Source organism: Chlamydotis macqueenii, chromosome 6 (genome assembly GCF_036417535.1).
Source record: "Chlamydotis macqueenii isolate bChlMac1 chromosome 6, bChlMac1.mat, whole genome shotgun sequence".
In the NCBI taxonomy this organism is placed as follows: domain Eukaryota; kingdom Metazoa; phylum Chordata; class Aves; order Otidiformes; family Otididae; genus Chlamydotis; species Chlamydotis macqueenii.
Window position 1 is genome coordinate 7,663,159 of NC_141561.1, and position 23,754 is coordinate 7,686,912.

Here is a 23,754-nt window from a genome sequence, read left to right on the forward strand (position 1 = left end):
GATTCTGGTGTTGGACCTGTGTGTGAGGAGAAAGTGAGAAATACCACTGAAAAAGAAAAAATTGAGAAAACAGAATAACAAACTTTGAGTGCACAGCCTTGTGAAAAAGCTGTAAAAGATGGAGCTTTTTGTTTATAGTTGGTTGGAAAGATCTAAAAACTGTGAACAAAGGAAGCATCTCTTGTTTGATTCCCTCTGCTCAGAAAAACAGGACTTTGCTCTGGGTAGTTTAATAGGGTAAGTTGGCAGCCCGCTCAGCTCAAATGGGGTAATGCTGCTGCTTAGACGACAAAGCAGTATCCCTTTTGTTACCTCACAGAGCTACAATCTTGATTTCTGTACAGTGCAGAGCAGGATTGAGTATCTGCTTATGCCCATAGGATCCATTGCTCATAGGAGGTTTTTTTTTTTGGCTAATATTTTTTTTTGTTTGAGCTTGTATGGTTGGTATTGCAAAAACTGACTCCCTGCAGCGTATTTAACACAGTGATTCTTGACAGTTGCAGCTGGTGTTTATTATATATTATTTTGTTGATGGTACCAAGTTAAATTATGTTTCCCAAGAACCCATCTCAAACATCTTTCCCAGTGCCAGAGTAAATAGGAAACCTTACTCATAACGAGCATGCTGGATAAAGCCAAGAGCAGAAAGCTTACATTTCTTTCACTGTTGATTTTCTTCTTTTCTTTTGATTACGTATGTCAGACTCCAGCTATTCTTTCCTTTATTACTGTATTAAGAAAATTAAATTGTATTATGAGCAAATAATTTCTAATGAACTCATGGTGCTCTGTGTTGCCATGACGTAATGCATAATGAATGTAGATACAGGTTTCTTTTTTTTTTTTTTTTCCTTCTTCTTATGTTGGTGAAGCTGTCATCCAGAATGTTGGCAGTAATATTAAAATAACAAGAAATACTGTGACAGACAAGGGTGCATATATCTGTCATACCTCCACCTGCTCCTGGGAAAGGTTTTGCCAGGGAGAAAATAGTCATTCCTATCCTCGATGGGGCAGCGTATGATGCTGGAGTGCTCTTTCATTGTGGGTGAGATGACACTTTACTGGAACAGAAGATGACCTCTGTTATCTCTGTTCCTGTATTTATTTTGCTTATCTTTTTTTACCTTATGCTAGGTTTAAAAACAATGCATCAAGAATTGGGAAGGTCTTACAGGCTTTGCAGCTTTGCAATCATACGTTGTTTGAGAACTTTGCTCTGTGTCCATAACTTAACTTTCATCTCCAGACATTATACCTCAGCTGTGGCAGCTGGATTTCATACTGTCCTAGTGCTGAACCCCTTGGCCAAGTGAAATATGCCTGCCCTGAGGATCTGATTCTTATAGGCTCTTAAATTACGAGAAGAATGAACCAGTGTTCTCATCTATTTTGACATCCAGAAGAGCACAATTGTAAGAGCTTAATCCAGGAATTTCTAACTTCATTTGAGCTAAAAGCAATCTTTGAGAAAGATTATTTGACTGCTCCTCAGGGAAGGAGTAAATAAGAAATCTGACTGGTAATGAGCATGCTGGATGCAATAATCAGAAAAATTCTTACATTCTTTGCTACTCTACCCCTGTATTTAATTATGCTCACTGATAAAGATGTACATCTTATTTCTAATCTGTCTGTACATATCTATACACACGTGTGTATATATAATCTTCAGTTTATAAATGCTCAGCATTGTTGTGCCATTTTCCTGGCTGATGAAAGAAGAACAGTGGAGTTTTCAGTTGTCAGAGAACTCTAGAAATCCACTGTGTGAATATCCAGACCTATGGCTTATCCGTTACGCAGGGATATGTAATGAAGAGAGGAAGGATGGAAAGGGACGCAGGTATTCTTACCCTTTCCTAGGACTTTTTGCACTAAGGGTAAAACTTACGGCTATGTAACAGTATGACATAGGAATTAGAATACTTAAAACCATTTTATGAAGCATATTAATAATATCAACAGTCTTTAGAATGCCCGATGACTACAAAATCACCAGTGTACCAATCCCTTTCCTTGGTTGTGTGATCTCCTCCTGGGTGCGTACTCTCTGTCAGTTATCTTTTCACAGAATATACCGTGTGTTCAGTTTTTAAAGTAACTTCTTCAGGTAAATATGAAGCAGTGCAGCAAATAGGCGTATTAGCAGTTCAAGAATTGCCACAAGTCTCTGGATGTTTATCGAGCAGAAGGATACAGCTTTTGAACAGTTTTGCTTTTATAACCTTACATCTTCTTAGGCATGTGCCCTCTGGAGAAGCCTAGTGAAGTGGCTAGAAACCCTTATCAGTTGCTTAGTTACCTTCTCTCTGGAATTTAGAGTTAAGTAAACAGTAATAATAAAATCATCTGTACAACTCTGTGTATGGTAGGTAGGCACCCATGCTGAATTGAGTAAACCTGAAGGAACTGTCCTTTGCTGTGGTGTCCTCTTTGTCCGTGGGGGTATCTTGTGGACAAATACTCCTCTGCCATCTTGTCCTCCTGCTCCTTGCTTTCTGCTGCAGTTCATTTTTGGAAGATGGGGGAAATCTGATATGTACATGGTATCCTTCTTCAGTTGCTAGGGAAAAGTGCTGTATGGCTTCATTAAATGATACCTTACTGTGTTGCACTACATTGTCTCTTTGAATTGCAAATCTACTGGTTTTTTTAGTCTCTTGTCCAGTTGCTTAGGGTCTAGTTCAGAGCACTCCAGAGGTTTTCATCCCACCAGTGGTTCTTGCTTTGAGACTGGTCACTGGAATGGCCCTTTATTACTGCCCTGTGCTGATTCTGTAAAGAGCCATCACTGTTGTCACCTCCCGTCAAGCCATGTCTGCTGGTAAAGGAGGTCTGCTTGTCTGCTTGTGTGGCTGCTGGGTGAATGTGGGGAGTTTGTGGAAAGGCTTCTTTCTTACTGAGAAAATGTGATGATGGGTGGGACCCTAAGACAGAGTGAGTCTCTCCTTCCAAAGGGATCAAAATCCCCTTTTCTCCCTTGCTTATGTTCAGATAACACCACTTGAGAATATTTACCCCAGGGTTTGGTCATGGGGAGCCTTACTGAAGTTATATGTGTATTACATTTGGGCATGGAATATGGGGACCATGGCGTATCCTACTCTTTCTTGTACCCAAAGCTTAAAAGAATTAGAAAGCACCTTTCATGGGATGAAATGGCTGTCATACTGCCAGATTAGGTCTAGCTTTTCTTTCTTTTCCTCTGATTCAAATAAGAGAGTGTACTGATCTATATTGTTGCAGGGTGTGTTCTTTCTTGGTTCACAGAATTAAAAAATCCTCATTTTCAGTATTAGTATACTGTATTTAAATTTTCATGTGTGGATTGGCTTTGCTGTACTGGTTAGCCTGACTGAATAAGCACTCTCTATTTAGGTAGTGTTGAATGAAAATAATTCTCTCAATTCAGACCCAACATACCAGTCACACTGAAAAAACTGTGGGTAATTTTATCTGTGCCATACATACGAAAGAGACTCGAAGCACAGATGGGAAAATCCACACCTACCCACAGTTCAGGGCAAACCTCTGTGACTGGAGGAAAATCTCTTTTGTGATGAGTGAATGGAAGAGCTAAATGATCTGGGAAAATGTCAAATTCGTGGAGATAGCCTACAAACTGCAAATAGCTAAAAACCTACCTCTGCAGCTCTTGGTAAGTTCTCAGCCACCATGAGTTGGTCCTATCACGGCACATGCGTGTCTCTCCTATCCGGTGGAACGCAGTGCGGAGTTTGCAAAATTAGCGTTCACCTGTGCTTGGATATCTGCTTTATAGGAGGATAAATATAGTTTCTTTTTAACCACAATGAAAATTTGTAAACCATTCTTTCTTCTGAAATGTTTAGATGAAATACTACATTCAGGTGCAGCGCTAGATACAAAATTTAGAGGTGCTTCATTAGGCTGACTTATTAAACTACATTATTTCTTCATAAATCCATTATCCCATATTCAAGCAAAAGTGAAGCAATCGTAAACTTTGCTCTTATCCAGGCAGAAATGCATGTATGCATACATTTATGCATGCACACACACAAAATCCTCACACATAGAATTTTATATTAAATATGAAATAGCAAATGTGTGTATTTATACATTCTAAAATCTGTTTCTAAAAGTGTCGCATCTGTAGACTTGGCAAAGATTTGGCTGGAGCTAGTTCCAAATTTTATTTAATTTACGAAAACTTTTCCTTTTACTTCACTTGCAGTTGATTAGGCAGCATTCTCACACACATGCATGCACACATATATATTAAAAATGAGGGATATGGTGCTGTTCTGCACTGGAATTTGATGATCGCCATAAGAAGGATTATTACAGAAATTCTCAAAAGGTTTTAATTTCCAGCTTCAGGGGAATGACAGAGTCTCCAATCCCCTGGTACAAGGCTAGGAGCACTGATCAGCTCTTCACAGCCCAGGAGGGTCGTTACAAGTCAGGTGTACTGTAAGTGAGTTGTACAGTCTGTGCAGATTAGGAACTGAAAAACAAGTTGTAACGTTTTTCAGAATCTCTGAGTTGTAGAAATGTCTGTTAGCTTTTATTGTCAGATATTTAATACCTGGAGAATCAAATTATTTATGGAACTGTTGCCCCAGTTCCGCTGCATGATTTTAGATACTCTGTTCGGCAGTGACTAGTTGAACTCCCAAGGATAATAAAAATTTTAGAAGACCTATAACATTTTCAACATGAAATGGATCTCAGGCATAGTTATTCTGAGTCTCAGATATAAACAGCATTTCCCCTGCGTGTTCTTTAAGATAACACTGTATTTTTTAATGTGGTAATTGAGAAATTGACTTTCGATGTTCATTTGCACTATTACTTGAATTCTCTTTGCTTTATAGTCTGGTTTGTGTTTGTTTGTTTTTTTTTTTTTTTTTTTCATGGTGAGAAAAAGGAGTAGCTGTAACGGTGCTGATCTGGATTCTGGCAGTTGGAGGTGGATTATGGAACATGTGCAATGAACAGTGAGCCCACTTTTTTCCTTTTGAAGTGCTTCTTAAAGTGACTCTATTCCCTCTTCACCCAGCAACAGGCAGATGTAAATACTCTGAACAGCTGCGATTCTGTACGGTTTGGTGTTCAGGACCTCCTCAGTGACTAGTCCTGATAATAGATAAGCTACACTGCATAATAAACAGGCAATGTAACTGTCTAATTGGACACAAAGAAGCTTAAGATTAGCAGTAAAGCATGACAAAGAAGCAGGAATCTTAAGACTGAGGCTGATATTGCATCTTTTCCCTGTGTATTGCAGTAATATGTCACAGTGGCTAGTAATTGTTCTTTTTAGAGTGAGCCCTTTAATGGGTTTCAGAGGCAGATTTTGCAGTCTTCACAGTTCTCAATGGAAAATGTGGCTAGAATTATCTCAGCAATATTGCAGACTTGTTAGCAAGGAAAAAACATTAGTGAACAGCTGCATTGTAGTTCTGATGCCTCTCTTTAAAATAACAGGCATTGTGGCACAGCGTGCAGTAGACATTGTGCAGGCAGACGTTCCTAGCACAGCTGCTTGGGTCTCTCCCCTGCTTCTTTACATGCTTTTTCTTGGTGGCAGGAATGGTCCTTGCTCCATTCCTTCTGTTCCTCACTTGTGTGGCAGCAGGTTAGGATGCACAGCTAGCAAACAGAGGCTGCTGTGGAGGAGAAGGTAGCTCTGAGAAGAAGAAAAGCTTGTGGGTACCAGCAAAGTGAGGAGAAACAAAAAGGTTCCTGTCATGTGGCTTGATGCAGAAGTCAGTTGAGAAAAATTGTGTAGAGAGACGCAGAATTAGAAGGTGAATGAATACTGTGTGCTCAGAAATATTTTCCTAACTCCTGACAGCAAAAACCTCCTGGGCAATTGCCTTCCATGTTGTGCTATATGACTGCCTCTGAATGATTCTGTACGTGATACTCACTCTGTCACCCACTAATACTAAAATCCTTTCAAATTATAGAGAAACAAGAATTAGCACATTTATAGTTTTTATTAAATTAATTATTTCTATAATCTAATTTTTTTTTGTTACTTACGCTCCAGAGGTTTCATTAGTGGGTTTATTCAGAGATTAAATCCTGTATCCATCATAAAACTGATTTGCTCAGCTTTGCTGAAAAAGCTCACATTACTCCTGGGCTTAGAGCTCGGATTGCACTTACTGACTTGCGGCTCATTTTAATGCTAAGTTACAGTTCCTCGCAAAGTAATAGTTTTAACACTGCCTCTTCACTCCGGCGGTGAAACCAGCCTGTAGAGATTTTAATGTTTCCTTTTCTGTGGGCTATTAAGAGCCATTAGTGCTGAAAGATCTTGACAGAGCCTGCAGAGAGAAAGATTTTGTGAATAAAACTTCATAGGATCATAGGATAATTCAGGTTGGAAGGGGCCTCAGGAGGTCTCTAGCCCAGGCTCCTGCTCAAAGCAGAGTCAGCTGTGAGATCAGAATAGGTTGTTCAGAGCTTCAGCCAGTCAGGTCTTGAAAACTTCCAAGAATGGAGGCTCCTCAACCTCTCTGGGCAAACTGTTCCACTGCTCCCATGGTAGAAAATTAATTTCTCTTAGAAAAATATGTCATGATAACAGTCTTAACAACCAAGAAAATATGGAATTAAAACAAACTAGAGTAAACCGGCTCTTGTACAGAATTGTATGCAGGAATTAGGAGCATTATATTTATTTATAGTATCCTAGTGCCCAGAGAATTGGATGAGGAACTGAAGCTTGTTTTGATGGCAGCTTTGCAGATGTGAGAATATAGTTTCTACCTCAGGAATATTAATACAAACACTAATGGTTTATAATTACTTTTTTCACGATTCTCTTTGTCACGTTTGTCTCTGTAGCTCTGCTGAAATTATTAAAATGTTTTCCATGGATAAGCTAAGCGATGTTTTCAATGAAGAAGATAAATAATCTTGATACAAGAAAGAAATTTTTTTACAGTGAGAACAATCAGTCTCAGTCACTGGAACAACCTACCCAGGGATGTGGTAAGGTCCTCATCGCAGGAAGTTTTCAAGATGATTGATCAGGGTGCTGGATAATCTCACTTAGGCTCCCTTTTCCGTTAAAGGTTGGACCAGATGATTTTTTGAGATCCCTTCCAACCTGGGCTGTTCTATGTTTCTGTGAGGTTCTTCACACTGGTAAAAGTAGTAGAAAACACAAATAACCCATGTAATCAAAAAAGATTAAGTGATCTGAGATAGAGCAATGAATAAAAAAGGTGGGAGAATAGCACAGTATTTGACAAGAAGGTTAGGTTTTTAATAATGCGTTTTAGTTGTATCCTCTGTTAACTAACCTGAGAAGCAATTAGACTGCTACTGACAATCTTGTTTTATTCCGCACAGAATCGCATTTCAGGGACTATTTTAATGTATTTGAAGTGTGGTGGTAAAATAGGTTCCAGGACGTAACAGACATACCACCAGATACATGAGACCCCTTTCCCCCTCCACTGCCCCAAAACAAGTGTCTCTGTGAGCTACCGGGAGAAAATGAAGACATTTTTTTCAGATTGTGTTCGTATGCATCACTAATATTTTCTGAATCCTTAATTCTGTTGCACCGCCTTTGCTGCATATGAGAGCAGATTGACTTGAGAGGAGTAATTTCCAAGAGCTTTGTTGTGAAGCCTTGTTGGTGCTGTGTCACTGTATTTCCATTCGCCAGAAAGATAGTGGGGTGAAAATTAAGAAGTGAAGCCTCTTGCAGTCAACTGATACAAGGGAAACTCTTATCAGTCACCCCTGTGCAGCTCACTCCAGGAAGCAGAGGTTGTCACTGGGGATGTATTTGTAACTTTATTAGCTATTTATTTTCTATAAAATTTTACAAAACAGGTAGCTGAGAGTCTTCAGTCTGCAGTCTTCAGGCTGACTGCTGCCTGCATGGAAGAGCAGTCCCTTCGGCTGGAATGGGTCAACTCGTGTAAAGAGTAGTCAGTGTGGCAAGAGCCATGCTAAAGGTGAAATTGCTTTATTACATTGAAGATTAATCACCATAGAGATGTGGATGAGATTAGTCTTTAGTTCTGTGGCAGAAATATTCCAGAATTTTAGTTTGTCACTACCTGTAGGGAATCACAACAAGTAGTTACAAATGTAGGACAGAATTAAGGATAAATCCATGAATTAGAAGGCTGTCTTGCTGTGTCTGCTAGATGCAAATTAGTTGAATAATTGGACTTTTTTTCCTTAGGAGTTTAATTTTGTGATAAAAAGAGGAAAAAATGTTAACTTAATAATAGCAGCTTGAAAACTGACAGTTTATGAAGATGGAACCCCCCAGTACTTTTCAAATCTGCTTGCTTAAAAGCCATTAACTTATGCAAAGTAACAAATTTTTGATTCAGGGAGAGACTATCAGGTGTTTACAGTGATAGATTTCCTTTTCGAGTTTCCTTATGTGTTGTGAAAATTCGTCATCAAAAGGAAGAATTGTGTCTATTTGAGCTCCGCACAGGGAATGGAGAAGATAATACGTCAGCTACGGGAAATGTAATACAGTTACACTGCCCTTATTTTGACGAGTGTGAGTGCAAATATCCAGGACTGGTGTAATGCAAAATGGGTGCTTGTAGGTTTGTATAAATGTAAATGGATTGCATGTATCTGCTTTCAGAAGAATGTCTTTTGGAAATTGTTGGGTTGTAGGACACTCAGGAGCAAGCTTTAGATTGAAGACGTGAGTTTAGCTTTTAGGATTTAGACACAATCGTATTTCTGAATTCCACTAGAAGTGAACTAGCAGTAACTGAAGCTTGAAAGCTGTATGAAGTCTGGCAGTTTTGAAAGCCCAAAGCTAGGGGTAACTGTAAAATCTGCACTAGGTTTTCAGTCAAACCTCATTTCTGCATAACTCTTCTTTCATTAATTTTTATGGGTACTTCTGAGTTGACTTGGCGTTGTTTAGGAGTGTCAGTTGGCTGCTCTAATTTAATTGAATATTATTAATGAAATTGCATTTGCCAACAACCTTGGCACTAACACCCTTTGTGTGTAGTTGGAAACACTATTTAGTTACTAAGCAGTTGAGTAATTGTTACCAGATGGAAGTTAGCAGGCTTGTATTAAAGTTTTCATTGTCTAATGGCTTGAAAATAAAGCAAGCTTTCAGTAGCCAATTACAATTTATCTATTCTGTACTACAGTTGCAATTTCAGATTAATTTTTGGAGGTTTCTTATTTTGAACATTTGTAGTTGAATTTTGCGTGATTTGCAATCTAAATAGAAATTATTTTTCTGGCAAATGAGACTTTGCTTTAGTGGTTTTGCAGATACACTGATACACTCAGGAAGACAAGAGGCATGTATTTTTGCACTTAAAGTACTGTGCTGTTAGTCATGAAATCTGCATGGCTGTGGATTCCAAAAGCCAGCATATAAAGGAGATGCTAGGCTTGCTAAATATGATGACTGAATGCTGATTCGAACCTCAGGCTCCATTTCTCTGCTTTTAATACCCTTGTCCCCATTATTAACATCTTCCTTTTTTCTTTCTACTTTTAGCTATTTCTGGTTAAGTAGGTGTATGTGAATTCTTTTGACACAGTAAAACTGATCAGGGGAATAAGAGAAGCAGCTCAAGATTGCTGAAGTAATTATTTACCTGCTGTCATAGGCAAAGGTGCAAAATAGTTGCTGTTAGGCATGGGTGGTTGGAGAGTTTACAGAGATCAGGATAACCCCAAACTCTCCACCATATGTGAGAACCAAATCCAGCCAGTGGTCAGGGCAAGTACTGGTTCCCTGGGTACGTTAGACTTGTGCCAGCAAGGCTCCTGTCAAGCCCTTAGAGAGTGTGCCTGTTTTCCTCAGAAGATGCGCGCAGGGAACAGAAGCTACGCTAAGGGAAGGTGATGATGCTTTGCTGTCTCCTCATTCCCGTACCCTTGGCATTCAACCATACGTAACGGCACAAGGAAGTTTTAATCCGTTTTTTTCAACGCACAGATTTGTGGCTATGTTGGTTTAAGCCTGCTGGGAATGATAGAAAAGCTTTTCTTTCAGTGTTGCTTTCAGATGAATTGTCAGCATATTCTTGCGTGAAGTGTATGTATCTTATGTCAACCTGTCACTGGCTCAGCAAATGGCTCTAGGCAAGTCAGCCAACTTTGGTGGACCAGTTCTCAAATTACCTGACGCCTACATTTGTCCCAGGTGAATGAGCAGAACTTCTAGTATGTATTTCTGTACCTCATCCAAAAAAGTAAAATAATTATTACAATGGAATCTATTGTGGAGGATTGTGTCGTATAAGCTTCTTAGGTGATGGCAGTGCTAAATATTACAGAAGTAATACATAAAGGTAGTACTGAAAAGTCTTGAGTTTGACAAAAGACAGTCAAGAGGCTCCGGACAGTTCTCTGTGCGGTGATCCAGGCACAAAGAGTGAAACTGCAAATCTCTGAAATTAATCTATTGCAGAACAGGGACCTGCTTGTAATTATGCAATGGAAAATGGAAAGCCCTCTAATTTTCAACTTTACTCATTGTTTTGGGAGATGAACTTTCCTCCCATCCATATTACCATTTAATGACCACCTGTTGCTGCAGGATTGCAGAGAACCTGTCCTCTGAGTTTCTTCCTCTATCACAGGTTATGGGCTAGATTTTTTTTCCCCTTATATCTAGTCTAAATCTACCCTCTTTTAGTTTAAAACCATTACCCCTAGTCCTATCTCCATGTGGACATTGAACTGTTGACCACTATCCTCTGGATGTGACCATCCAACCAATTCCTCAGCCACTGAACAGTCCACCCATTGAATCCACATCTCTCCAATTTAGAGGGAGGGATGTTGTGGGGCACTGTGTCAAAGGCCTCCGTCTCAGAGTAGTATCGGTCTGTATGTTTGAACAAAAGTGAGTTTTCTCTTTTACTGGGAAATTCTGGGTTTGCATTATGTGCTTTGTAAGCCTCATTGTGCCTGTGTCCTATGCAAAACTTAATTATTCTCTGTTACTTTATCTTCTCTTTGTTAACCCATTTGTTTGCTTTTTACAAGACTGGAGTGTAAGCTCTGCAGGACTGGAATAGAGAGTCTAATTCTGCACCTAATCTGATGAGACTCTGATCCTTATTTAGGTATTGAGACCTGGACAATCTATGAAGTCTGAAGTGATGCACCTAACCTGCTGATTGTTTTTAGTATCTGCATGTAAAATCTTTTTTCTTTGAGATTTGAGGAGGAAACAGATGTTTCAGGTGCTGTTATGCTATTGACCAGATTTACCAAACATCTGTCCTGGTTTGGTAAAGAGAATGAAGTTCCCTTGATTATTTGTAATGCAAGATCGTAGCAAAACAAACAAACAAAGAGAAACAGACCTCTGGACAGCTCTGTGATAAATTATCAGGAGCTGAAGAGATACGTCTTTCTCGCTCACTCTGAAACGTCATCTGGTCTGCCCTGTCTTCTCACGTATAGTCCAGGTTTTAAGAACTGGAGAGGAACTGGACTTCTAATTTCATTCTCCTCTTTAATTGAAGTCACTATCTTTAGCTGCCTATTTTTTTTTTTTTTATTATTAATATTCTGTTGCGTGCTGTCCTTTAGCAGCGGGATAATTGATAACTCCAAATATGTTCTTAATATTTCTTTTTATTTTTCTCTCTCTCTTTTTTTTTTTTCTTTTTTTTTTTTTTTTTTTTTTTTCCAGAGCCTGTGTTATCTTGGGTGTCATATTCCTCCTGTCATCTATATGTATTGTGATCAAAGCCATCCATGATCTTGCGAAGAAGGTGCTTCCAGAAGTGGTAAGGTCATTCATATTATTTAAAATGTTCCCTTTATTCCCTTCACCTCAAGTGAGACTGAGAAAGGCCAACATTTCCTTTCCACAAGCTACATTGAACTCGGCAAAGCTCTGGCAGGCGCATATCCTGCCTGGCTGCACGTACTGGTCCTAGTCTTCAAACAGTACTTTTTTCTTATGTGATGGAGTCCAGTCTTGATGGGTTTTTATAGTTGGGACCCCATCTGTTCTTCGCCATGGTTACCTTTTTGGGCCAAATTTTTCTCGGCATAATCACGTAAAGCTTTTATACAGGACTGTAAGAGTTCACTTACAGAGTGGAGAACTCTCAGGGCTCAGTGAAAGTGGTAGAATTTTATGAGAAGGATGCTTCCACAGTTTACTACTCCAATGGCTTCAGTATTTTATTTTTCATGTGGAAAAGTGTATTTTTGGATTGTATTTCTTTTTTTTTTTTTTTGGTTTTCCAGCTCTTGCCTCCAATTCCAGAGCCATGTGCGTGTAGCAGGAATGAAACAGGTGAGGGGAGCATGCTGGGTGAAAGAGCTAGCTTTTCAACTGGCTCACCATGGAGCATCACAAAGGGCTTTTCTCCTGCTCTCTGCTTTCTTTTGGTTATGAAAGCCAGCCCCTACTTGGCCTATAGAGCAGCTGTCCCCAGCAGCCTTTCTCTCAGCTCTGCTCTATTCTGTCCTGCTTGCTTCCGTTCAATAGTGAATATTAACTTCTCTGAGCTCTACTCATCCAAACCAGCTACTCACTGGGAGAGCCATTTGGCAATGTTCCACTCCCAGAAGACTCTTCCTAATGTGTTCAAGCAAAATGAGGCATCAGTTCAGTTATGGTATATGCAACCTGACTTGAACCTCTTTTTATTCAGCCTTCGTGAATTTTCGTCTGTTTGTAATTGCGTGCAGACATTTGCATTGGGGCTTCACCCTGCCAAGTGCCATTCTCAACACATCACTAGAGAGAAACCTAAACTCCTCACTTTATTCATAAGATGGAGGCAGAGCTGGAAAAAAAAAAAAAAAAGCCAAAATGGAATTTCAACTTGTTACCCACTGTTAGCGGTGCAGATCACCTACTGGGTCCTGTACTCTCATGGAAGCTTCCAAGAAGCTGGGCAACTACAGAAACTTATTTTCAGCAGTTCAACGAAATGTGGGCAATGATGAGTAGCGTAGCAAAAGCCCATGAGCTACTGCATTACTGAATTGCAGCCAGGTGCGTTGTTTGGCTGCAGGTGATTAACGTTCTCTTTGCATTTTGCTTTTCCTCTTTTCTAGTCTATATAATTTACTGCCTCCTTAGCTCTGCCAGTGTAACAACACTTGTAGTTGTTCACCAGCCTGGTTCTGTGAAAATTATCTAGGTTAGCTCAAACATTTTTAATAGTCAGTTCTTAAACTCAACGGAAACATTTTGACAGAACTGGGTTAAGGAGTGAGCATGGATGCTGTTGTGCCAGTAAGGCTGAAGGAGATTCTGGTAAGGGTGAGGGGAGACCTCACAGTGATGGCCAGCTGAAGGACAACCTTTAACTTGACTGTACCCAAACAGTGTATCTGGCTACAGTTTGACTCCTGTTAGTGGGAAAATGAAATGTATAGTCTTGGCTGTATGAAGCAGAAGTAAAGAAGGGAGGCTGCAATAATAATAAAAACACCCATTTGGTGAGTTTATGGTAGCGTAGATCAGATTAATTTGGATGTCTCATTCTAATTCATTGTGGGCAAATGCCCTAAGAATTCCAGCAGTAGGAACAAAAGTTTGAAAGGTGTGGCATCTATATCTTACTCTTCCATCATTACAGGTACCGTCTACAGGTGAGATCTCTGTTTCTTACATGGGAGAAATGTCTCCTATTGGCAGCATCAGTGTTATTTGTGACTTGCAGATACGTTGTGCTTTCTCATTTTTAGTTTTTGAAATGCATTTACAGCAGGAAAAAATTATGAAATTGGAGCTAGAGAAAGGTATCCCCAAAGAGGAGAGCCCATTACATTTCAAGTGTTCTGTAAGAATAATTGGTACAGATCCTTTTTGTCACAGATCTTGGATTCAGACTTTGGTGCACTAAAATTGGGTCAAGTAGGTGAAAGCTAGGGTGAATGCTGCTTACGCTTCATCCAGTATCAGGATAAAGAGGTGATTTTGTTCCTGTGACATTGGGCTGACTGTTCTCACTCATTTAGGCCCTCAAGTAGTATCAGTGGTTTGAAAGATTTATCTGGCAGGGCGTGGACTGTGGCTGACTAGCAGTGGAGTAAAAGCCACATGTGCACACACAAAGGATTTTCATACCTTGCAATTCTTTCTGGGAAGTAGGTTAGAACAAGGGCTCAAAAAAAGATAGCACTTCTGTTCAGTGTCTCTTCAATGGTACGACAAGGATTCTAATTTCTAAGTCTTTCAGTACACTCACTTACTGTGGGAAACTGATTCCGTAAGGGTTGCATGACAGGTGAAATATCTCTGTGTAAACGAAGAATAACACTAAAAAAAGGGGGAGACCTTTTTTTAGCTCCTTTTAGCTAATTTAGGGGGCATTATAGAAAGATATTGCTGCAGGTAATGGCCACTGAGGTATTATGCCTAAGACTTGCTACATTAAAAGTATTTGGGGGAAAAAGACATGTTTTAATAGAAACCTTTCCAGTTGCTCTAGCTGTGCCCAAATCTGATGCTGACTTTCTGTTTGTGTAATGCTCCCTTAGCTGCTCTGTGTCTCAGCAGGAACAGCCATTCTTCCCAGTTGTTTGGGTCTTTGCTGATCAAATATTTCCCAGCTAATCTGCAGCTGCCCAGGCGGTATCATTAGCATCTTAAGATAGTGGAAATCTGCTCAAATTAAATCAGTAAGGGGGAGGAGTTTTTGCCTCTACTCTTTTATCTAGGATGGTATTTTCTATGTCTTGGACTGCCAATGAACTAATTGCTAAAAGAACTAATTTCTGTGGTATCTTATAGTATAATTTAGCTATAATGTATGGACATATATGGAAAAATAATAGAACAGCATTTTCTGCTAATGGCTTTTTGTGTAGCAGTGAAGTAACTAGTTCTGCATCAAAATAGTGACTTAAACTATTTTCTGACGGTGATTTCTGTATTACTGGGATTTCATATTAGCATGCTGCTCTGACGCCAGGGAAGTATCCTAGTATGAGCAAGAATGAAACATTAAGACCAAGGAAAGGTCAGTATAAGTCCACTGGAGACCCAAACTGGTACAAAACTAGAATGAAGAGCTTTGTACTAGGTTAAGAGAATGTGTTCTTCCACATAAGTTTCACATGTGAGTCATAGTTGCATGATTTTTTTTTTTTTTGTAGAGTTTCATCTTTATTAGCCTTTCTTGAAGCAAAGGTTGTTGAAGATGTGGGTACTTGTCAAAGTGTCTTGTGGAAGTTTGGATGTGTGACTTCAGTTTTAGGGGAGAGAAGGTGGCTAAAACCCCACTGGAAAGTGTTGCTCTTGGTGTTCAGGTGCTGAACAGAAAGCTAGTACTGTCAGTCTTCAGGACAGAAACTGGAAGGTTTGGAACACGTTACTCTGCTGTTCATGAGGGATTTGAGATTAAGGTAGTGTTGGTGCAGGGTAACGTGACTGACTGCATAGTTCTCAGAACTGTGAAGTCTCTTTTTACATCCTGATTTGTGGTAAACTTCAGTGATGTTGTCAGAGTTGAAAATGGGGAGCAGTTATGATTTCTCTGAGTTCATTTTAATTTGCCTAAGTTTTGGAGAAAATAATACGATATGGACAAGTTTAATTTAAGAAATGAAACAGATCAAGCAATTATCTGCCTGCTAATTGTAAGGTGCTATGATTAAAATCCTAAACGCGTAGTCAGTCACTTCTGAATCATTCTGGATTAGTTGTACAAAGTTAATTGTATTTCTTGTTGTGTGTAAGATAGATTGGTTACTTACCTGTCAGTTCTTAATATGCATGTAGTGAGAAAGATATTTCCTTGGAAAGAATTTGAGATCTTTAATGTAGAGATTCTGTTGTCCTTGAGGTGGATCTTGGAAGAGTTGCTTTCCTGGAAATACTACCAATGAGAAAAGATAAAATTCACATGACTAAGTAATAATTTGAAATGCTTTTTCAAACGTTTTGAACACAGATTTTATTTTACTTATGTGGACATTTAGAAACAGGAGTCTTCAGTGTTTTTGTCGTTTCATATGATGATTTCAGCTGCAGGTCTGACAGTCCTCACCAGGATTCAGAGAACCAAAAGGAGAACGATAGGTTTACACGTTAATGGCATTACCACCTCGAGTACCCTGTCCTGTAAGGGTTTTCCACAGTTTCTTGTTAGGCTGCAGAGAGGAGGTACGTAATTTAAGGACAGGAGCTCAAGTTTAGCTCAGTCAGGTATTTTTCAGTCACCTATTTGAATTCTCTTTTATTCCCTGCTGAATGTAATTTCCTTGAGACACTGTGAGTGACAGCACTCCTGATCTGCACCGACATAGAAGAGAAGACGGTTAGAGCTTCTGACTTTCTGCATTTCTTAATACTGCTTCTGCCTTTCTTTCCTGCTTTTGTTTGTTTTACCTCTTTGTCTGTGTTAAGTAAAATACCTAATAGGTAGTGTATGTCACTACACATGCTTTCAGCATGAGCAATGGTTTTTGTGATTCTTTTAAACAGTTCAAGATCTTGGGAGACACAGAAATGGTATATTCCTCCTTTTAGTTCCCTTGCTTGATATGCCAAGGACTGTAGTGAACTTTGAACTAGCCTACAAGGCAGGATATGAATGACTAGATAGAATAATTGTTTTAAAATCTGGGTAATTTTAATGCTAAATGTTTCTCCTGGAATTTTGACTCCTGGTAGTGTGTGTTTTCTATATACAATGACAAGCTTGGGTCAGGCTGTGCTAGGTCAGGCTGAAGGCCCATTTTTGGTCACCACCAACTTTCCTCTTAGCTTTCTTTTTAGTTTTATCTCAATATTTTAGATGAGAAAGCCTGAAGAGCACACAAGATTCAAGGTGTAGGGGTCACCAGGGATTTATACAATATTAATTTTTGCAAATTACAGTTGAGCTCTGAATTGATATTTTTTTCGCAGAACTTCTATAACTGTAGATTCCATCTCCTGCGCTTAATAGCGAGTTTAGAAATTATCACCCTTAAGTAAACTTAAGGTTTTCCCTGTGCGTGTTACTTTATATAATAATTAAAAAGAAGCCTGCTCTGAAAAATGACCTTGTGAGTCAGGAGAGTTGGCCAGTGAATTAATTATATGCTTGCTATATATATATATATATTAGTATTAATTATGCACTACTTACTATAGTGGGGAAAAGTTCCTTTTCAAGTAATTGAGATATATTTTAGTTGTCAGGGTTCAAAACACAATCCCTTCTGCTAGTGTCTTCAATATTTGTGGTGTACAGCAGTGTTTTCCAACAACTGATCTATATAATTGTATTGCTTATTGTGTTTTAAAATGAATTAGTATATGAAGTCAGGAACTAAAGGGCTGATGATAGGGTAGATATAGGAGAAATATTGCAACTGAAGAATGTATTTGTCCAAAAAGTCTGGAATACACCCATATTGAATGTATGCAGTGAGAAGTGCAATGCATTTTTTTTTTTCTTCCACATTTTCTAAGCTTTGGACGTTACTTTTAGTGAGCGTCAGAAAATGTGTTATGGGTCTCTGATTTTTGGGCGGAGGTGTAAATGATGAGAATAAAGCTTTCACGTCCCTTCCAGAGAGTATTTCTCTATCGTGTAACCTTACCTTGAATTTGCAGAGATGCTTCATTTTCCTTCGGAGGAAAATTGTGTGGGAGTGTGTATGTAGACGCAGTTTCTGCATGCATCAACACATACGCACAAGTCACTTTCTTTATCAAGCTGTGACCTCCATTCTTATTTGCCTGAAAATATTTTTAATTAAAACTTTCATATTTTATGAATTTAGAGATGTGATGACGTTTGCTGCTTATATTGGAACATGTTGGTTTTGAAGGAAATACTGTTTCTCTCCTGTTCGTGTCCTAGGATGCATAGATATTTGGGTAAGATTTCCTGTACAAAGTAGGGGTACACGTGCTGTATGGAGCCCATACGGTGCCCCCAACCCTTCCCAGAATTTTTAAGTGACGCTGTCTTTGTCTTCCTATGCATGTGCTGTACAGTGTCTCTGCCCAAACACTATGCATATGTTTGCAATGAGGAGTAGCTGTGAATGTGCTATTGTACACCTGAAAAACTCAAAAAAATATGGAAAGGTCATAAAATCCAAAGAAAACAATTTTTTTTTTTTTTACAGGAACAAGAGATGTGCCATTTATGTGTGGGAACCTTAGAGCTACAAATTCCACCTCTTTCTGTGTTCTCCTATTTTTTATATAGCTGTGAATTTCCTATATAGCTGTGATTCTTTATTCTTTGACGATCTACTTCAGCGTGACATGCCACAGTTATTATTTCCATTTCTTATCGTTGACCCCTAAGGAAATATTTTTCACTGATGAGATCTTATGGTTTTTTTTCTCCCTCTCCTCTTTTTCTTTGTTCCTAACGTACTTGCGGGAAATGTTGGAAGAAGTAGACCAGCTGCTCTTCTTTCTGGGGTGTTTGGAATTAAGATTTCTGATAATTTTAGCTGTTCAATACACGTGACTTACAAGCTAATCAGTATGTGACATTTGGAATATAAAACTTTCATTCTATTTACCCTTCCACTTAATTTCAAATTAATATTTCGCAGATCATGTAATTTAAGGGTTTTCTTTTTTTTCCCTACTGTGTTGATTGTTGAACCTAAAACAGAACCACTTCTTGTTGGCTAAGAAATTATTTACTATGTTTTTTTACCCCCGTAGCTATCAGATTCAGACTATTTCCGCTATTAGTACTCACAGCATTTGTTCTTCAGCCTGTGTTAGCCGTAATAAGATGATTCCCACTAGGAAAAGGAATTGCCGTTCCTCTATTGATGTTTCAGAGAGCTGTATCCACAGCCAGTACTGACCCTGAGGATTTGGTATGCACACATTTCATTACAAAGAAGGAGCAATGGTGATATTGCATAATGTTGATGACATCATGCTTGGATTTTTCTGTAAATTTTAATGATTTTTTTTTTTTAATGTTTTGTTAGTTTATTGCGAAAGGAGCTTAGAACTCAAATTAAGCATAGGTTTCAAGCGTTGTTTTGCATTTGCATTGCTAGTGTTAATGCTTGCCATCTCTCTGATAAAAATCCGTTTTTCTTTGCCCCTCTACCTTCTTCATGTCAACTACTATATGTTCTTGGATAGTATAGATATAGTTTTAGTGTAAATGGTGTATTTTGTTTTAACTGTTGCCACAATGAGTTTGCAAACCTTTTCTTGTTTCTTGAAGAAGGCTAAAAAAGCCCAACCCAGCCACACTGAGAATGACTGTTTTAATTTTACCTGGGGTTGTAAATCAATATCCATTTACTATCCGGTTACTGCTTCCATTTCCCTAGGTAGTAGTGTAACACATGTAATGTCAATGCAGTTTGGCGTTTGTCCTCATTAGTATGGAAAAGGACACTTTTTTTTTTTTTTTTTGCAAGAGTAAGCAAGCATCATGCTGTATTTCTGACATTTCCTGCAGAACAAAGAAGGAAAAATGCAATCAGTTTGTGTACAAAAGACGTGCAGCACATCTGATGTGGTGCCTCCAATGCTTTTATAAATGAAATAATTTGAAAGATCAGGCCGCCTGTAATTCTGTCATATGCTATTGATTATGGTTGAAATGGGAAGCTAGGGGTGGCAGGCACAGTGTAGCTTCGAGTTCTAATTTTTTTACTAATTTGATAGTTTGTAATAAATACATCATAAATATATTTAACAATTATGCTCAATAGCAATCTAGCAAATAATGCTTGTGATTATATGCACATACATGGTTCCCTGTACATTTCTGATCTCTCATATATATGTGTGTAAAATTTATTGCTTATAATTTCAAATCAAAGTACCATGAACATTAATAATCCATTACAATCCTGTTTTATAATTATTACCTATTATGTGTGGTTTGGTGGTTTGATGTTTGGCCTTGAACAATTAATTTACCTCTAAAATGCACATACTTCTTACAGGTTGGTGAGAATGGTGTGGACACTTGAACTAGCTAGTGGATCAGGATTAGGAAAAATGTATCGACTGCGCTTCACTCTTTCTTCACATGATTGGTAGAAAGTCTTACTTTCATACTTTAGCACATGGTGATAAGATACAAAAGTTGGCAACTGCTAGCGACTTAGTAGGTTATGTGAAGTGTGTTGCTGCTCTCAATCCCCTCCTAACTGGAGAAATGGCAGTCTCACTAGAGAGACACTTCTGTGGGTGGACAAATACCATTTTTATTATGTTTTATAACTCTTTGATGGTAAAGCAATGTAGATGAATTCTGGGAAAGTGGAAAGCACAAGTGATCTCAGCCTTTCAAGCAGACCCTTTGCAGGAGTCCTAAGGTCTCCTGAGATGGTTCTCTGGAGTCCATAGCCCCTTGGCTCCCGGCCCCGGTGCCCCCGCCGCGGCATTCAGCACACCCTGTCTTTGTTGTCTGTTTCTTGAAGAAGTGTTCTGTGCTGTGGAATTGCTTTGTCATAGCACTTCAGCACCAAAGGTACAAGTTTAAACATTCATAAGAATTTTTTTTTTGTGTGTGTGCTAATAATAGATCTTTATATCTCCATGTGAAGAGACTGTCTCCTACTTGAGTCAGATACTGGGCTTTCAATTTATTTTCTGACGGTGAAGTGCAATTAAAACTCGTGTCCCTTTTGAAGTTAGTTGGTGAGTGAGACCCTCCGGCTCCCCAGAAGCTGATTACATAAACTATTTATTACTTGGGAGAAAGTGTGATAAAGATTTGGACTTTTTTTTTTTAAAGTGTTTGTATTAGAAACATTTCTGTAACATCTATATAAACAGGATGCTTTAGGGGGAGAGGGGAGTGGAAACAGCCCTTTTTTGGTTAAGTAACAGGCTGCACAGAGTGGCTTTTAGTGATCCAACAGACAGTGCACCCAGATGACATGAGAGCTGCAGAGGGACCTGGAGGAGCAGGAGGCAGTGGAAAGCATGTAGTGATGGGGAGCAGGGCAGTAGCAGGACCGGACAGGTGCTGGGGAGGATGATGACCGGTCAACTGGACTGAAGAATGGTCATTGTCAGGACCTGTGAGACAGATGGTGAGTTGCAGAGATGGGCTAAATTAATATTTAACAACACAAACTCAGCTCAGTTCGGGCTTGCTGTGACATCGCTCCTGCCAACAGCATCTGTCGCGTTCCAGAAACGTGTCCCTACCTCCTCTGCCAAGATGAGCAAGGCTCAGCAGAGAAGGGGTGCAACACCATGAGACACTGGCTACTCTGGGAAGGAGAAAAGTGGCATGAGAAAGGTGATACCAGAAATTCCCAGCTGCTGGGGAAGTGGGGAGGTGATTTGGCCTTTGGCCAGTTCACAGAGGAAGCTAAGGAGAGGGCAGAAGAGTGGAAAGAAATCTGAAACTGTGGCGGGGCAGGAGAAGCAGCTTGTTTTGGGGTCGCACTAGAATGAGCTGGGAGGGCTGGAGAGGGGTATCGTACGTAGATTTGAATGGTCGTATTGTGTGTGTTGCAACCACTGGGGAGGAACACTGAGCATGCCTTCTTCCTCCCGTACCGATGGATACCTTTTTACACCGTGCACTTCAGGTAAAATGAGAACATTTTTACATCCCAAAAGTAGAAGTGAAAAAGGGTTGGAAAGTTTTGGGGTTGGAATTAGTGAGATACATTCTAGGAAAAGATTAGGAGCATGAATCAGCTGAAATTGAGCTGAAATTCAGTTAGTAGACCGGGAATTGGGTTCAAATATCTTCACCTAATAAGCCAAGCACTGGAGCATCCACTGTGGCTTATTTTTAGTTTCTATAATAATTTCAGAAAGAGATCAAAGTCACAACATCATCATCAACAAGATTTCCTGAAGCCAGAAGATTAATGCTGCTTTTGGTGATATCTTTGAAAGCAGGGACAGAGCTGTTGTCACATTTTGGAAGACCCCTCTTCTCAGCTGCACTGGTGGGGACAATGCATTTGGATTCGGTGCAGGAAAGCTGTCTGTAGGCTTCTATTATTCCTTTCCTAAGGCCAAAAAAAGAGCATCCTAGGAAAGCTTTCTTTTGGGAAACTGTCACAGCATAAAACCTTGCATAAAATAAATCCTAAACATTGACACTGCAGCTATTAGAGTGCTGTGTAATGAGATGGCAGTCCGGGATGGGCACCTGGCTGTATGTACAGTGCTGTTTTATGCATGAAGCCATCTAAGAAGATATATGTGTCCTTTAATTAAGGTCTTGTGTACAGGGTAGTAGTAATGAGGGAATACGATGAAAAGAAATGGAAAAAGGAGGAGCTTTAGTTACCGCACCAAGAAGCGTTTATCATATGGAAATGATCAGAATTTTAATTTTTATCATCTGTCACAATTTGCTGCTGCTTTAATTAAAATAACACCAAGGACGTGTATAGGGAGCCTGGCTAGATGTGCGTCGTGCTCTTAATGACTGTCAGATGGGAAAGCGAGGGGTATGGAGAGGGCAGGACTGCGGGAAGATCCGGAGGGAGATGGTGCCAGATGGCCAGGCTTATTTTATTAATTTAGATCTCCATTATGGCTTCTCTTTTCTTCATTTCTCCAAAGGATGAGTTAGTTTAATGGGAATAATTTCACAGCCACAGTATGACGTGTTTAACTCTTCAGAGCCCATAGCAGTGCAGCAAAGTGCGTGTGGCAGTTGCGTGTCCCGTCAGCCGGCCACCTCTGTGAGGCCCCAGCTCCAGCCAGATGCTTAGCCCACCGCAGCCCTCCCTCAGGTAATTTATTGAACCCCTCTTAGCAGGCGTGCCCTGACTCACAGCATACCAGCGCAGCCAGCTGCTGTCCTAAACTGGTTTCAGCTTCTGATCGTTGCAGCCAAGGCAGCGTTTTGAGGCGTTTCTCTCCTGTCTGCTCAGGCAGGGGCTGTTCAGACTTCTGGGCTTCAACATTTATTTTGGGCTCATCTCTTACATCTGCAAAACCTTCTTGTTGGCAGCAAGTAGCTTCACTCGTCTTCCAGCGCTTGGGTGCTTGGACACCCAGAAAGCAAAGTGGAGGAAAGTGAATTTAAAAGATCTATCTATCTATTTATTTATTTATTTATTCCCCCTTCTTTGGTTTGGTGTTCGTGCATCGTGTGCTCAGTTACTGAGGTGCCTGCTGCCTCCCGGTGGCTGTTGCGAAAAACTGCACGAAACTGCAGGTAATGATTTAGATACGGTTTAGACTTACGAGTTTAGAGATTTAAAAACCTAATATTGTCTTTTGAAAACGTATTCAGCAGTCTAAAGCAAGGAACTGCTGAGGTGTTTGCATTAAGAGCAGGGTTTTTAAATTTCTTCCCTTTCTGTGCCCACTGTGATAACGAAGGGACTGCAATTTGCAGGTTGTCTGCGTTATCAGTGCTATTGGATTAGTATTAGCAATCAAATGAGCTCATCTTCTATGAGTCAAGGAAAAAACCACCAGACTTTTGAAGAACGTCTAGTTCCTGTATCCTCTATAAAAGGCTGTTCATTAATTCATTTTGTAAGTTGATTTAGAAATCTATATCCCATTTAAGTCATTCCTGGATTCCAGTAAAGTGGCTAGACTAATTCTGATCGCAGCTTGTGTAGCTGAAACAAAGGGCAAGGTGCACTTCCACATACCATGAGTTTAGTGACCCATGGAGGGAAAAAAAACCTGAATTCACCCCCAAAATCTGTGGTACATGCCATGAAAAAGAAAAAAAAACAAAACAGCTCAAAATAATGTGCCACACAGGGATGAAACCTGGCAGTATAACACAGGGAATAAGGCATAACATTTTAAAGATTCTTAATTAATATGTGGACTTTTGAACATCTGTATCAATAATTTTCAAA

The 23,754-nt window shown here is 39.5% G+C and overlaps 1 protein-coding gene across 1 annotated transcript in view; it reads left to right on the forward strand.

Moving 5' to 3' along the window:
• TMEM163 (transmembrane protein 163) overlaps positions 1-23,754 on the forward strand; it is a 97,697-nt gene that overhangs the window by 64,675 nt on the left and 9,268 nt on the right. The window contains exon 5 of the mRNA XM_086751031.1: positions 11,675-11,771. Within this exon, the coding sequence (XP_086607157.1) occupies positions 11,675-11,771 (97 nt within the window). The remainder of the gene's footprint in view (positions 1-11,674; positions 11,772-23,754) is intronic.